The sequence below is a fragment of the Gymnogyps californianus genome, chromosome 22 (genome assembly GCF_018139145.2).
Source record: "Gymnogyps californianus isolate 813 chromosome 22, ASM1813914v2, whole genome shotgun sequence".
In the NCBI taxonomy this organism is placed as follows: domain Eukaryota; kingdom Metazoa; phylum Chordata; class Aves; order Accipitriformes; family Cathartidae; genus Gymnogyps; species Gymnogyps californianus.
The window spans coordinates 1456417-1473640 of record NC_059492.1 but is presented as its reverse complement, the minus strand read 5'-3'; the positions used below and the strand labels follow the sequence as shown (position 1 = coordinate 1473640).

Genomic DNA, 17224 nt, shown 5'->3' with positions numbered 1-17224 from the left:
TAAAAGAGTGTGTGTGCTTTCTCTTTACCTGCTATTGTTGCAAATGACACTGAAGATTATTGCAAGCTTAAGAGCGGATTTTATGCAGAAAAGATTTGCTTTTTATTTGTCAGTGAATGTATATGCTACATTAGGCAGTGCTATGTATTTAGTCAGCTTTACTGTGTAGTCTGTTTGGAAGGGAAATATAATTATAAAAGTTGTAAAACCATAAATGTTTGCAGGAGATTAGAAAGAATTCAAGTTTGAAACCATTTTAATACATTTTTCAAAACTGTCCATGTTTCAAGTTACTGTCCTTGGTTACTGCTACAGAGCCAGGTTATGCGTGCGTTAACCTGAGCATGAGTCCCTGAGGTTGGACTTAGTACAATTTATGTTTAGATTACCATTAAAAGTAATGTCTCGTGAATGGTAGACATTCAATCAGTTATTCTGAATTACTTTTGTGCAAAATATTTACTGTTATCCTCTATAGAAGTAGCAGCATTTAATTGCTTAAATACAAATGCTAAAGTAATTTTTTCTGTTTGTTTTCTTTTGGATGTAATTACAGAAATGTGGGAAATACTTTTCCAAGGCTTTTGAACTCAAAAGTGGAACAGAAGGAAGACACAGGGGGACATACACCGTTCAGTGTTATTTTCCTTGCACAGGAAAAAAAGATCATTATGAGATGAGCACTAAAGTCTCAAGTTTTCAAACGTTTGCATAACAAACAAGAGACACATTGTGGGTTGCATCTTGACTTTGAAGGCTTGCCACTGTCAACTGAAATAAAATGGCAAGGTTTAAAGCCTTAACCAAGTTCACAAGGAAAATATTTGGACTAAAAGTTTTGGAAAGTTTTCTCTCTTTGAAGTAGTTTGTCATGTGTTACCAATGTGAACTTTATTGACCTTGAAACATTTTTTTTTTTTGAATCAAATAGCAACTAGTGACACTTTAGTAAAATCTTAAATCAACAACCATCTCCTGGCGGCTCCAGCTTTGTAGCAAATGCAGGCAAAACAGGGAATCTACAGAAGAGACCTTTATTATTCGTAAATGAAGCCTGCCAAAACCTTCCCAAAATAGCATTCAAAGACCCTTTTAAGGTCATGGATCCTGAACAAAGCCAGAAGAGCACAAAAAAGGCTGAGGAAAGTCCAAGAAAGAGGCTTCCCAAAGGAGAGGCTTTCCAAGCCAGTATTTCATCCGCAGCTACGTACCAGGGCAGCTCTGCTTCTTCGCAAGGAACCCCTCTCCGAGATATCATATCGCAGCAGCACTTTTCTGGTTCTTTGCCGATTCCAAGAGAGGAGTCTCAGGAGAAGACTGGACATCAGAAGCAACCTAAGCCTTCCTCTTTTGAACATCCTCCCCACGTTTCACAGCTTCAGCAGCACGCACTGTCACCAGCATTTATGTCTCCTGGGAAACCAGAGCATGTCCTTGAAGGTCCCACATGGCAGCTAGTTGATCCAGTAAGACCAGGTCCCTCTGGCTCCTTTTCATCACCTGGGCTTCACTCTCACCACGGCCAGCTCTTACCTTCCCATTCACCGATCATTCCTGGAGAGGACATGCCGTCCGTTCAAAAGGTCTACATCCCCCGCCCTTCGCAGGTTTCCTTAAAACAAGCTGAGGAAGTGCACAAGAAAGAAAAGAAACCTCAGAAGCCAGGCAAATATATTTGCCAGTACTGCAGCAGGCCTTGTGCGAAGCCAAGTGTGCTCCAAAAACATATCAGGTCACACACGGGTGAGAGGCCCTACCCTTGCATTCCATGTGGCTTTTCTTTTAAGACTAAGAGCAATTTGTATAAACATAGGAAATCTCATGCTCATCGAATAAAAGCTGGGCTGGCCTCAGGGATTGGAGCGGAGATGTATCCATCGAGCTTGGAAATGGAAAGGATTGGCGGGGAGGACTTCGAAGAGCCAACAGAAGGAGAAAGCACAGATTCGGAGGAGGAAACGGGTGCAATGTCGGGCCATTCGGTAGAGCTCTCACCCAGGCAGAAGCACACCCTGTTGTCCAGTAGTTTGCTGAGTGGAGGGAGCCAGGGCTCCAGCCACGACCGGTGTTCATTGTCTCATTCCAGTATGTCTCAGTCTCTTGAGGACAGCACTCAGTTTGTGGAGCCATCGTCAGACCATGCTCTGACCCATAAATCTGAAGATACCCATACTATAAAGCAGAAGCTTGCACTCCGCTTAAGCGAACGGAAGAAGGTCATAGATGAACAAGCTTTCCTGAGCCCCGGGAGCAAAGGGAGTACCGAGTCAGGCTACTTCTCAAGATCAGAAAGTGCAGAGCAGCAGATCAGCCCACCAAATACTAACGCAAAATCTTATGCAGAAATTATTTTTGGGAAATGTGGTAGAATTGGACAAAGGACTGCAGCGTTAGCTGCAAACACAACCCAGGGGTTTCCGCATCTGTCTACCGAAGAGAAACCTAGTATGGTACCGTTATCTGTGCCTAGAACACAGGTTATTGAACACATTACTAAGCTAATTACAATTAATGAAGCTGTTGTAGATACCAGTGAAATAGATAGCGTTAAGCCTAGAAGAAGCTCTTTATCTAGACGTAGCAGCATTGAATCTCCAAAGTCTGGTGTATATAGAGAACCATTTCAGTTTGATATCAAGTCTGGTTCCAGTAGCCAGTTGGATGCATCGAAAGTGTTGACATCCCATGGTGAAAAAATTAAGCCCGAACAATCATTGTTGTCACTTCAGCAATCCCACAGTGCCACAGAGACAGTGCCTCTCCTAAGAAGCCACTCAATGCCTTCTGCTGCATGCACTATAAGCTCCCCACATACCTTTAGAGGTAGCTATTCATTTGATGATCACATCATGGAGCCTGAAGTCTTAAGCCGCAGTCAAGCGTTTTCTTCCCATCCTCGAATGCTAAAACGACAACCAGCTATTGAGCTACCTTTGGGAGTAGAATATGTCTCAGAGGAGGTTAGCTCTGCAAGCAAAGAAACTGTTTCCAAACCTCCCGAGGAGCCTGAAACCAAGGAAAGCGATCTTACCAAAAAGTCACGGAAGGGTCCGAAAGTTAAAGGGTTCATGTATGAGTGTAACATATGTGGTGCTCGGTATAAGAAAAGGGACAATTATGAAGCTCATAAGAAATACTACTGTTCAGAACTGCAGCTCTCAAAGCCTCGTTCTTCCACTTCCCATACCTCTTCAGAGACTGAGAAAAGTGTTGGAGATCCTGATACGTGGCCCCAGATGATGCATTACAAACTAGGGAGCAGCTTGGAGCTCACCCCGCTCCGAAAAAGACGAAAGGAAAAGAGTCTCGGTGACGATGAGGAGCCTCCAGCTTTCGAGTTGTCTGACACTCCCTCCTCCAGTACTGGGCCAGGGACTCAGTTTGCAAACCCGGCATCATCCGATGTCGCTTTAAACCTAACCCGTGAATCCGTTAAGTCACCAGCAGATCCGGGTAAATCCGCACCTTCTGATGTCAGCGCCAGCTTTCATTCCAGGAATACCAAACCGGCTTCGAGTACGGAGGGCAAAGAGAGAAGAACAACCTCAAAGGAGATCTCCGTCATCCAGCATACAAGCTCCTTTGAGAAGTCTGACTCTATCGAGCAGGTGAGCAGCTTGGAAGGAGAAGACAAACCCTTGTCGCAGTACTCATCTCAGTCGACACCCCAGCACAGCCGACCGCCTCACTCCCTGCAGCCCAAGCTGGTACGCCAGCCCAACATCCAGGTCCCAGAGATTCTGGTCACAGAAGAGCCTGACAGACCAGAAATGGAGCCAGAGCCTCCTCCGAAAGAGCCAGAGAAAACGGAGGAATTTCAGTGGCCACAGAGGAGCCAGACCCTTTCTCAGCTCCCTGCAGAGAAACTCCCACCAAAAAAGAAGAGGCTGCGGCTCGCGGAAATGGCTCAGTCCTCTGGAGAGTCCAGTTTTGAATCAGTCTCTCTCACCCGAAGCCCAAGTCAGGAAAGCAGCATATCCCACGGCTCCAGCCACTCTGTCTCGTTTGATCGTGAAGATCATAGCAAGTCAGAGTCAACTAGCCAGCCCTCTGAATCGCACCCAAAGCCTCCTGGTGTTGGCTCACATATGTTGATGGTACCAAGCCACCATCATCATTCCAGGGAAATGCGGAGATCTGCTTCTGAGCAGACACCGAATGTATCCCATCCTTCCCAGATGTCAGAGACCCGCAGTAAATCATTTGACTACGGGAGCTTGTCGTCCACTCCTGCCTCAACCTCCAGCCCCTCAGCATCCTCGGCTCCACAGGAGAGAAGGAAATGCTTTCTAGTTAGGCAAGCATCCCTCACTAGGCACCCAGAGCATGAGCCAGACTCAGCCCCAACAGGCCGGCCAGAGACAGAAGATCCAATTCCTTCTTCAAGTAAATCTCCTTCGACAAGTTTGCCCCATCAGCCGACATCTTCATCCCCTTTGCCCTCTCATGGTACTTACCCAAGTGAAAAGAGTCAGCCAAAAGACAGCCCTCAGCCAGCATATACCCAGCCATACACAGAAGCTCTGCAAGTGTTTCATCATCCCGTACCACAGCTAACGCTGCATGAAAAGCAGTTCATGTCCCCACAAGTTTCTATCTTTCCCTACCAGCATCTCCTGCCACAGCCAGGGCAGTCTGCAGAGCTCTTCGCCGCACACACTATGTCTGACATCCTCTCTGCTCAGTTCACCATGCCTCAGATTCCTCCTTCCATATTTCAGACCCCACCACTGCCTCTCCCGCAAACGCTCATCCACCCAGGCCCGCTTCATATCGCTCCTCCGCTAATGTCTCACCCTGCCGAGGTGCCGTTCAGGCAGCATACTTCATTCCTGCCGGTGCATTACCCTGGCTCCTCACCGATCCCTTCAGCCTTTTTTCTGCCTCTTCAGTCTCAGTTTGCTCTCCAGTTGCCAGGTGAAGCTGGTGGACATTTACCGCAGATCAAATCCAGTTTATTCCCAGCAGCAGGAGCCTCCAGTCTTTCCCCGTGCACAGAATATGGCTCGGACAGCAGGTTACACCCTCTGACCTGCACAACAAGTCCTTCAGTGTCTGTATCCGCATCTCAGCTCGTTGTTCCTACGCGGTCAGACCCAATGGTGTCGCTTGTTGTCCCTGTTCGCATACAGACAAATATGCCGTCCTATGGGAGTGCGATGTACACAACGCTTTCCCAGATTCTGGTCACTCAGTCCCAGTGCAGTTCCTCTTCTATTGTCCTCCCAAAATTTGACGATCGCCAACCCAAGGGTACCTTGGTCTGTAGCGCTGATGTTCATGGACTAGGTTTCGATCTGGCACAGATGATCACAGAGGATCAAAGAAGCATTTTCCAGAGCCCGTATCTGAGAGTGCCCTTACCCTTACCAGAACGAAAAGGCTATATGCCACTCACATCCCCATCAGACAGCGTCCTTGGACTGGAAGGAGGCCCATCAACAGTTGGTGGAAGCAAAAGGATGCTCTCTCCAGCTGGTAGTTTGGAGCTGACAATGGAAACACAACAGCAGAAGAGAGTGAAAGAGGAGGAAGTGTCTGAAGCAGAAGAGAAGTTGGAAGTGGTGAAGCCGCCCAGTGCAACGGAGGAAGGGAAAAAGCAGGATAAATCTCACTTTCTTGCAGAAAGCCAAGGCAGGGTCGAGGTTGAAACACCACCTAGTTTGTCCTTGGAGGAGTCAGAGCCAAAGGAAATCCCAAGTACTTTGCAGCAAGCTGTGTCCCATTCAGGTTCTCCAAGTTTTGAGGCACTGGAAGAGTATAAGCAGCCAGCTGGCAAGCAGTTCCTCAGCAAGGCACCTTTGCAACCCGTGAAGAAAGAAGACTCCAAAGAACTGGTGGAGCAGTCTCCACCAAACCCTCCAAGCCCTGCACCTCTGTCTGAGGTCACTCATAGTGCAATGAAGTCTCGAGAAGGTACAGATACGAAGAAGGTACTTCAGTTCCCCAGTCTCCACACAACCACTAATGTCAGTTGGTGCTATTTAAACTACATAAAGCCAAATCATATCCAGCAAGTTGATCGACGGTCTTCAGTGTATGCCAGCTGGTGTATTAGCTTGTATAATCCTAACCTTCCAGGTATATCCACTAAAGCAGCCCTGTCCCTCCTGAGGTCCAAGCAGAAGGTGAGCAAGGAAACCTACACCATGGCTACTGCTCCACGTCCAGAGGCAGGCAGGCTTGTCCCGTCCAGCTCCAGGAAGCCAAAAATGACAGAGGTAATGCAATCCTATATATTTCTCCTCATCCATTTGGATACATGGGAAGAGGGGGACGAGGGACGGGGAATTGCTATTCTTAGTTTAATAGGAGTTTATTCATCCCTCTCTCAGTTTGGTAAGCACTTGTTCTCAGTGAAACTTTTAGAATGAAGAAGCTAAAACCCACTGTAATAAAAAAAAAAAAAAAAAGGCAAGCCTGCTCCAAGGCAATGTGCCATATTTCTGTTCTCCAGTTTCTACTTGCCTTGTAATCAAAAGAGCATGTAGGAATCACCACCGCACCATGAACTGCCACTGTTCAAGCACAAAGGATTAGACCTGATTTGCATTTGTCTTGATATTTCAAATAGCTTTACAACTTTTTTTTTTTTTATAAATGCTGTTATAATTCCCTACATTTTGCATGTTATAAATGAAAAAGGATTACCTTGGGGAAATGGGATTCTGTCTGGTTGTGCATCTACTGATCTCACATTAATGAACATGGAGAGGCATGCTTAAAAGTATTTAAAAATATTAAAGGGAGATTTGCAAGTGTATTTAGGCCCCCAAAGAAGCGTAAAGGCATACAGTGACATTTATAAAAGTGCCTCAGTAGGCTAGACATGGAATCTTGTTAAAACATCCGTGTCGTTTGGTCCATTTAGCTAATGTCCTTAGCTGTCTACCTGCTTTTCCAGGTATCTAAGGATATTTTACACCTGGTCTTTAGAGTTAAGGGGAGCAAAGCAAACGGCTTCACAGGGGCAGAGCTCACCAAAGGCATTGGCCATATGGGCACAGAAGTCTTTAAGACACTTCTGGTAGCTGCCTAGTGTTATGTATCTCATTTTGAGGCCAGACTTTTCCCCTCTTGGTTAATGCTGAACCATACAGATCCCTTTAATCCAGAGCATGTTCATGTAGATTAGCAAACAGAATTGCTCTAAAGATTTTGCAATTTGATATTCATCTCAAGTCAATTTATATCGATGGATTATTCATTTTATTTCTGTATCATGAAATGAACTCTGAATATTAAATTTATCATAATCGCTGCTGCAGCTGCTGCTTATAAATATGTCTTAAAATACACAGTAGAGTCACTTTGATTCAATAAATCTTTATTTCTATTCAGCATTTCCATCATTCTTCTGCAGAAATCCAAAAGACAGAATTTCTAGGGACATAGGGGCAGATAATTACCTGTGCAGTGCAATAACCACACTAATGCTTGATATTGATGCACTCTTTTTCAAAGGATTTTATCTGAACGGTGTCATACCATCCTTGATTTCGTTCTCTAATAGAAGTGCCTGTGCTCCTCCGAGCTTTGCTCTTTGACATGGTGCTAAAATGCACACCAAGTGTGTGTTTCAGAAATACGAGACCCTCATACCCTGAAGTTAAAGGTTAAGCTCTAGACAGGAATGGTTCAGCCCTTAGTCATCAAAATACATATTTCACTGCATGCATTTGCTCAAAAGACTCAAAAACCTTTTAGACAAAACCCTATAAGCTGACTGGTGGTGAAAGTTAAGGTTTTCATGGTACAATTTGCAAAAGTAAGAGTTTGTCCTGCCAAATTCACCTAGAAAATGGTATAGCCTAAATCTAATATTAATACCTGCTGCTTAAAGGAGTGCAGTTTGCAGAAATTATGTTAATTTCAATGGAGATAAATCGACCTCATGCCAAGCAGAGAAATAATTTTTGATTAGATGAACAGTGGGAGTGAAATCCTCAGTTTAGTTTTTAAAATACCTATGACTGGCACAGATTAGGAAGTAGCGTTGCTGGTTACTCAGGAGGATGCGATTAACAGGAGCTGCGTAGCAGTAGCATCAATCAAAGGTTGAAAGTTCAACCTTCAGTTAACTCTGCTCTAGCTATTTCCCTTAAATATTTTCTTCTTTATGTAACTGTGAGTTGTCAGTCAACACAACAGAAAATGTAAAACAGCTCTAATATTTTGTACAATTATGCATGCAGCAAGCTACCAGCAAGCAGTAGTACTGTATATACTGTCTACGTACTTGGCTTGGTTTTTAAATTGCCGGTGGGATTTACTGAGCAGATCAATTCTGAAGTGACTGTAGGCTCCAGCATGCATGTAGGGATGGCTAATTACACTGTATCGGGCTTGCACACTTTGTAAATTAAACAAGATTGTAAAAGGGGATAGTAGTGACTGTATGATTTTGGCTCGCTCTGGTGCCTTTCATCTGTCTATGTTTTGTGCTTTCAAAAGTTGCAATAAATAAACCTCATGCTACATCTAGAAAGTCAATTGTTTTGTATTCCTCAGTAAATAAGGAACCGAACTGGGAAGGTTATCACTAGCATTGTTACGAGTGTGTAGCTCTATCAGGAGGTGAGGTCCTAATGGCCAAGGTTTAATTTTGAAGGTGCTCAGTGTGTCTCCTGCCACTGATTTCCTCCAAGCACAGATGTCTCCGTGCCCAGAGACACCAGCTCGAGACCATTTCTGCTGTTAAATTGTTAAACTGGTTCCTGGCACTGTTCTGTCCTGGGCTGATAGCCCTCTCCCAAGCAATTCCTGGGCACGTTTAGGGAGATAGGACAGAACAGGGACCATTCCCAGGAGGCATCTAGGAAGGGTATGTGGGTCTGACGGTGTGGATGTGGGCTAATCTGTGTGAGCTGGCCCCAAGGGCAAAGAGCAGTCCTGGGTGCATTTAATGCTCTAAGCTGTGCTCCTGAAATTACTGGGCAAATTTGAAATGTTTGACCTCAGTTTTGCAAAGCTACTTTTTAGTGAGTCCATCCCTCCTCCTGCTGAGAATCTGATGGTAGTGCTAGCAGCATACTGCTGTGGAGGCTGGGTTATATCCCACTGAATTTTGCATGTCTCAGTTTGAGCTAGTCACTCTTTGGCTTCCTGTATAACCATGGGAGACAAAGAGGCACCTCTTGGGTGATTCATCCCCCCTTAAGATAAATGTCTAAGGTAGGGCAGATGAATCACCCTTGAGAGCTGCCACTCTTTCCAGCAACTGTGAAGAGTCAAGGGTGACCAGCTCTGCTTTAGACTTCTGCCAGTTTGTTGGCTACGTTCAAGCCAAAATCCTTCTAATAACCCTGGTCTCTCAAATGCCTTCAGTCTGTTTCCATAAATTATATATAAAGTGAGGATATGGGTAATTCAATTGAACTTCAAAGATATTCTTGCACTTGCGTAAAAAGTAAGCTGGGTGAAAGGCAATCTGCTTTTCTCTTTCAGAGGTTTGGAGACCCCTGTTATTTGTACTGTTAGGTGGTAGGGGGGGCAACATCCCAAGGTTTCATTCCGGATGTGGAGAGCTTCTCTTGTATCGTATAGAGCTAGAGAGGCAGCTGTAATGTTTAGGTCCATATACTATAACAAATAGCATTAAACATGCTAGATGAGATGAGAGTGCATGACTTAAACCTTGGTCTAAACAAGGGGTGGCAAGTTTAACAGTGAAAAAGCAAATTTTACCCTGGGAACATCTGGGGAGGTTGAGGATTATTTTCTCCCATTGGTTTTGTGGCTTTCTCTGTACTGTGCCCTTGGCAACAGGGTTTCGGTGAAAGGAAATCACCCGAGAGCTTTGACTGTCAAGTGATTTATATCAAGTTTAAATGGCTGAAGTCCTAATTTGTGTGAGTGTGTGTATGTGGGGGAAACCCAAACGTTGAGGTTAAATATATGAATTCTACAGATGCCTCCTCTCTAGACCTTTGTAGATGTATATATTAGAGAGAGGATTATCCAAGGACAGAGCAGTGGATTTGGGAACAGAGACCCATGGCTCCACCACACGCTCAGAGTGACCCCAGCCAAGACACTTCTTTTTATGCCTCAGTTTTCCAGTTGGCAAGAGCTGGATAATATTGAGCCACCATATGCAGAGGGTGATTTAAAAACTTGTAAGCGGTCACAGTAAATATGACATAAGCAGCAGGGCTCAAAATCCAGAAGCAGAGGCCCTGTTTGTTAAGAGGATGTCCTAATTACTGCACTTAGCTGTCAGGAGCAGCATGTGCGGTAGGTTGCTGGCTCTTTCTGAGGCTATTTGGTCTGTGTCTGTCTTCTTAGAGTGATTTTGTATGTAATCATTGATTGTTTTGCTCTTTTGGGGAGATAGGTTCATTTGCCTTCGCTCCTTTCTAATGAAGGTCGAAAAGATATAACTAGAGCTGAGAAGGAAGAGGATAAAAGAGGAAAATCAGAAGAGGAGGCTCTTGTAACCAAAAGAGGGGAGCCAGTCAGGATCAAGATCTTTGAAGGAGGGTAAGTGTCTCATTTTATTTCTCTTTTCGTGTCACAGTTGTATAGGAGTTACTGATAACAATGATGGCAAGTCAGTGAAGGTGCCACGTGGAGGTGAGCAGAAGGCCAGATATAGTTGGATTTCAGCTTACTTTCTACAGCCACTGTAAAAACCTGGCCCTCGAGATCAGTAGATACTCCGGACTGCATTAATTTTCTTTTTTTGAGTTGTCTTTAAGTTAGCAAGCACCTCAATCTCTTTTCTGAGCGGGTGGTTGAGCGAAGACGGCTGAAGAGCACGAATAAATCTTGTAGCTGTCTTTGATGTGACAGAGGTGTATTCCATATCTTCTAAATCTTTCCAGAGCCTTCTCCTGAAAATGATGTTCCTAATGGTTGTTACCATTACAAGGAGGATCTGGGGAGATCTTTTCTGATGCCTGGGTTTTGGGTGGGGGAGAAAAGAAGGATTATATTTATGTGCTTTTAATCCCACCCAACCAAAGTAGCTCAAACCAGAATGGATGCAAGATCTAAATTTGATGTATAAATTCTCAGCTCCAGGTAATTCAGAGTACTCTTTAGTAATTCAGCACTGGTCTAATACTACTGTTTATCTTTTAAAAAATAAAAGATCAGCTAATAAGTAGCATGTCTGTGGAATACAATTAAAGATCATCCTTCCTGTGTGTTGCAGAGGGGGGCAAAGAGATGTAAGAAATCCCTAGCAGGATTCATCGGTTCTGGTCTTGCCATTGGGTGGTCTTGTTTTTTGTGTGTTAGAAAAAGGCTTTAATTAGTCAGTGGTTGTGGTTTTCTGCTGTTACCAGTTGAAGTTTGCTTTTATTTTAAAATATTTCATTAGCAGATGATCTAACTAGCTAACCAAAAGAGTAAAATAGTGCTTTGGGAAAGGAAACCTTGTTTGTTCAGGAGAACTCACCTCTCACCCAGACGTAGGCACTATGCACCCAGCTCAGGTTTAGATACATGTCGGCAGTGAGTGGTGAATGCAAAGAGCTAAAGTGGTGGCACCCTGTAATGGTTACGACCTGAAGTGATTTAGGGAGGGAGCCAGGGAATGGCAAGAAAGCAACAGACTGAGAAATACGATGGCTTCAGTATGTTGCCATCACCCTCCTGTAGCAGATAAGACCCATGGGACTAACTGAGCGCCAGGTTTTATTGCCTTAAAGCCCAGGAGAACCCTCCGTTCCCCTCGACTGGGTTGTCCCAGAGCTGCAGCCGTTTCAGGGGGACTCTTGGACTCCTTCCCAGAAGTGATTAAAGAAGCTCAGCGTTAACGTGAATGAAAATCACCCTGCCCCTCGCAGAACAGCTCTGCGGAGGTTTTTTGGGGAGCGATGCAAGGGTGCTCGGTGCTGGCTGCTCCCCGACTTCCCCCACTGAGACGAGCCACGTCTCCATGTCCCTGCGCTCACGCGGGGAGGCTGTGTCCCTGAGCCCAGCACAACGGATGCAGAGTCACATTTTCTAAACGACAGACACAAAATAAAGCAACTTTTCCAACATGTTCTGTGTAAGCCAGCATCAGGGAACGTATTAGTCATCCTGAACGTATGCTATGTTTTATTTTAAAGTTTGTGTAGCACTGACTTAAGGCAGCCATCCTTCTGGATGTGAGACAGAATATAGTAGCTGTTTAATGCCAAGCACAGGCACTAATGTAACACACCAGGTCGCAGAAAGAAATTTTATATCTAGATTACATGGCATACACGCTGCTAAGAGGTCAGGCAGGACAGGCTGTTCTCCCAAGGTGTTTGGTGCATACCTGGTGGTCCATGCCTAGTTCCCACAAGGTTTCTGATGTCAGATTGTTCAGCCTCAGCAGCTTGTGTCTGCGAGGCTATTTTCTTGCAGTGAAGGAACAAGCCTGCAGATGAATCCGCAGGGTGCCTAGTGCTTTGTGCAAGATACTAAATGGATCAGACCCCTTTCCTGGCCATCTCTTGAAAATGTTTTACGAAAAGCGCATCCATTCTCAAGACATTATTTCACTGTCTTTTTTTTTTTCCCCCCATAAAAATTTCCTCCTTGTCTCATTTTTCGCCTTATTTATTGGTTTCACATGGTCTGCTGCTGGCTAGACCCATCCTTCCAGTGGGATGCAGTTGGTTTCAAATTTTTTGGAGCCATCACATGCTTTTTGCCTCAACCAAGGAGGGAGATTATAAAGAAATTCAAGTGTTCCCACAAAAGGTGAATTGCTGCAGCTCTTTTAGCTCCTTCTTCCCCTCAGTTTTTATTTCTTTAGAGCTCTTGCCTTTCTCACTGCCATTTTCAACACTTGCTTTTCCCTCTGTACAGTCTTCTGGCTTCCCCAATCCCATAGCTGCCTTTCCCCCATTGCTACATTGCTTATAGCACTGCCAGAACCAGCTCTGCCACTTTCCCTGCTGCTGTCCAGCCTGCTGGCTAGAATCAAATTTCTTGGCTCTCAGAGAAGACCAGAAAAGCCAGATTTCATACTTCCATCATACCCACTGCCCATTTTTAAGGAACGAACTGATGAACCCACCAGAGGCTCTCGGAGCGTGCGGGGCAGCTTGGCTTCCCTTGCAAAGTCTCTCTCATTTGACGATGTCTCCTCCCTAGCTATGAAAGCAGATGGTTGCTTTTCTTGTGTTTACCCACTGGGAAGTGTTTTGGAAACAGCAGCTTGCAGATTCCTTGAGCCTTGAGGTATATTCATACCTGGGTTTAGGATCAAGGCTCAGTAATGCCTGGCCTGGGAAGTGCTCGGGCTCGGTTTCTTCCCTCATCACTCTTCCCATGAAGGATGTCAGTCGGCCCCTGTGGTGCCATCTCAGGATGTGGAGTAGTGGCCACTGTGGCTGTCAAGAGGACCTGGGTGGTGGAGGTGTTCAGCTCCTGTTGAGTTACCCAGCCATTTCAGCACCTACCTCCCTTGCTTGGCCTCCTGTGAAGAAGAGGACCTGTAGTCCCTTTGTATTGTGTCTCTGGTTTCTTGGGGACCGCAGGAAGGATGTGCATGGTTCCTCCTTGACTTTTCCACAGTTAACTGTAGATGGGATCCACAGAGGTTCCTGTTGGGCTCCTGTTTAAAGAACAAATTCCTCTTAGAAAGCAAGTCTTGAGATCACTCCATATGTAATTTCAGCAGTGGCTTTTTACTTGCAGTCCTGAAATTTCATGAGACTGGATATACCTCCATTGCAATGAGTGTTCACCCCACACCCCACGTGCACACCCCATATGTACTTGACTGCAAAGGAGGTGGGAGTCGTTTAACATCCCATGCACAGGCTGGACACTGCACAGTCTTGTTAGGTTGTGTTTGGGAGAACCATGCCATTAAGCAGCCAGGTCAATGTTTGTACTCCTGCAGAAGCTAATAAAAATATCCACTGGACTTGTCCTGAGGGATATTGTGGTGGTTTTGTGCAGTGAAAATCATCTTTGAAGGTCAAGCTGGCCAGCACTGCTTCAGGAGAAGTGCCGTGATTCCTTGGTGGCTCTGTGTCACCTTCATCAATCCACTCTGGCACTTTGGAGGCACCAGGCCCATTCTGAAATCTTACATCATGAAACTGTAGATTGGTATCGACCTGATTTGAGAGTGAGGTCTGTGATGGTATCATGGTCTTGTCAGGGAAATGTTGCCTGTTTACTGTGCTTTAGCATTACCATGATGAAATCTGATAGTAGTAGGGTAGTTACAGTCAATATATGTTCTTCTATTTCATAGCCAAACTCTCTGTGCTTTCATGGGGCCCATCAGTTGGCTTATTGCACTAGTTGCTTGCAACTAGTAGGGAAAGCAATACCAAGATACAGAAGGTTAAAGACCACTAACCTTAACTGACATCCCCAAACCAGTGTCATGTAAAATGAAAACTATGTCAAAAGGAAGGCTCTCTTCGGAAAACTGTTCCATTTCTTTCCCTCTTTAGGGAAAAAAACCTTGTGGCTGCAACCTTATGGTTGCAGACCTGAGTATCCTTGCATTCACACCTTAAAAAATACCTCCCCTTCACACCATCCCATGTGTACAAATCCACACATGAGCAAGAAGAACCCATGGTGATGTAATGTAGCGTGTCTTTTAACTTTAAGAGAGACGCTCATAGTGCTGTTGTGACCCAGGCTGCTCTAGTCATTGGTTTGGTCTGACTCAGATATGAATCCAAGTCCTTCACTCTTTGTCCTCACCAATAAGTAACAGAGAGTTGCAGGTTCACCAGCCATGGGGTCTTCTGAACTGGGGTCCTGAACCCCCACCTTAAATCACTGCTCCCTTGAGCCTGGGCAAAGCCCCTCTGCCTAGTAAAGTCCAAATAACTGGGGGATTATATGAGGTTTGACCATTGCGTTCCCTAGAGAGCCCCAGGGCTGGAGGGGGAGAGGCTGCTGTGTTGCACTGCCCGTTGTCTCCATGCTGCGGGGCTGCTTATGGGGTTTGAGGCAGGCAGGGAGACGATGGAGCCGTGCATCTGCCTCACTTAGCCTGTCTAGCGAGAGACTTTCCCCCGGGTTGAAGGAAAACGGAGAAGCCTTGGGACTGTTTTATCAGACTCGAACATGACTGCTAATTAGTGGATCCATAAGGAGAAAAAAAAAAAACCTTTGGGGGACCCATTAGCTGTATGCAAACCTCCCTTCCCCTAGCTCTCTTCCCAGTTCTTGCCGTTGTGGACTCACTGGGATTTGTGGTCAGCTTCTCCGGGGTGATCTCACTCCATTTCTATGACCGGCCACAGAAACTGCAGCTCCCACCACCCGCTGACACACACCTAATGGAAAATCCCTGGCACAGCAATGCAAGAGTTTTATTACCCTAGAGAAAGCCTCTCTGTTAAACAAGCAAAGTTTCTCAGCGTGTAACTCCAAACCCCTGCATCGAACCCGGTTCGTTCAGGGGATTTCCTTTGCTGCTTAGATGAGTTCTAAGAATTCACCATGTTTATTTTGAAAGGAGTCGTTTATTCCAAAGACACTAACTTGAGCACGCAGCAAAGGAGGAATCTGAGCAAGCTCATGTCTGTGGCACGTCCAACTGCCGCGTGCACCAGCGTGAGCTAACGGCTGGTGCTCCTTCGTTTACCCGCAAACCTGCTTGAATCCTGGAGGTGAACTCACTTCGTAGCCTCAGGGCAGTGCCTCAAATGGGTATACATCTCTGCAAAGCAGGGCTGGTGTTAAATAGTAATATTTTACTCCATACTCTGTTCCTAGATATAAGCAAAGAATTCCTGTAATTTGCATTTTTAAGTGAAAGGGGTTTTCCTGAGACTGTTGGCTTTGCACGGAAGGGAGAAATTGGTGTTAAAACTTTTCCATTAGGGTTAGTGGTGCCAGACTGACCACTCAGCATTAATTTGAGCATCTTGTGGGGTTTGATTGCTGGATTTTCCCTGTCTTGAGAAGTGCTGAACAGGCATTGCTGTGCTCCATTTGGGCAGCCCTGCGGCTGCACAGCCCTTCTGAAAATCTGGTCCTGCATGTGTCAAGCTGCTCTCTGAAACATGATTTTAAAGTCTCAAGCATCAGCTTGTGCACAGGTGCTTATCCCACTTCTGTAAAGGACCTTTAAAAAAAAAGTGTTTCTTAGATGCAGAATTTTTTATTTGTTTTTCAGATAGGACTTTACAACAAATGGAGAGGAGAACTTTCATGTCACTGACTTTGAGACTACCAGGGCCAGCCCAGCTGCCTAGGCAGATCTGAAAACAATTAACCAGCTTGTGTTGGGGATGCTGGAAAAAGTGAAGAGCATATCCTGATTTTGTTAATGCTCATATGAAAAAAGACATGTTGTGTCAGATGCTGGCAGCTCTCCAGAAATCCCCACCAAAGTAGCTGGTCTCCATTTCCCTCTAAGAGGTTGGCTTCCTAGTGGTCCATACCCATGGGGTTTGGGTACAGCCCGAAGGGTCATGATGCTCACACTCACCAGGATCTGTCCTCGTGGGTACTGGGGCTGCGCCCAGGCACCGTGCTCCATACGGGGGGAAGGACAAGCCTCCTTTCTCATGCCCGTTAAAAGAACATAAGGTCTCTTTTGAGCACCATACGTTTACACTCTATGTTTTTTTTTTTCATAGCACAAGCAAAGCACATTTGCTGCTTAAAAAGCTAACAATCCGAAGGAGACAAGACACAGGGTGGCAATTTAAGGAAGGATGGATTTGTGAATTTTACCGATGCTGACAAGATGAAAGGAGAAATTGTTTGAAGAGACAGGTTTGCAGGCAGTGAGAAAGGCTGCTTGAAAGATACATTCAGGAATAGCAGCAGAGAAAAATAGCAACTAGAGAAAAAATATTTTCAAAATTAAAGGAATATGTGCTTTTTGCTTTGAAAATCATTGCGTTCTTACATTAAAATACACTTAAAAGCTAATATGAAGAAAAGGTTCGATTTGACTTGAAGCAAATGCTTTTTTCTCCCCATAATATGTCTAATGAAAATTTGGATTTTTTTTTCTTTTTAATTTTGGGTTTAATTAAAAAAAAATATTTTCCTCTCGTAACTCAGGGAGTAGCCAAACTGAAAAATCAGTTCTTTTCAGTGGTCTGTTCAGGAAATCTTTTCTTGGATCGGGAACAGCAAGGTAGACGGCAGGAAACAGCGCACAGAAGAGTAGGAAAGTGAGAAGTTTGCAGGCAGAGTCAGTGCAGAGAGCAGCAAAGCAAAGGTGTAACTTGCTTGACTCCGACTTTGGACACCTCAGCGTATCTTCTCGCTTCGAGCCGCGGCTGAGATGTGTTAGATAAGA

The 17224-nt window shown here is 45.1% G+C and overlaps 1 protein-coding gene across 1 annotated transcript in view; it reads left to right on the top strand.

Moving 5' to 3' along the window:
* The first annotated feature begins 1100 nt into the window (after positions 1-1100).
* HIVEP3 (HIVEP zinc finger 3) overlaps positions 1101-17224 on the top strand; it is a 66869-nt gene continuing 50745 nt past the window's right edge. Inside the window, exons 1-2 of the mRNA XM_050909864.1 lie at positions 1101-6221; positions 10337-10482. Coding sequence (XP_050765821.1) covers positions 1101-6221; positions 10337-10482 — 5267 coding nt within the window. The remainder of the gene's footprint in view (positions 6222-10336; positions 10483-17224) is intronic.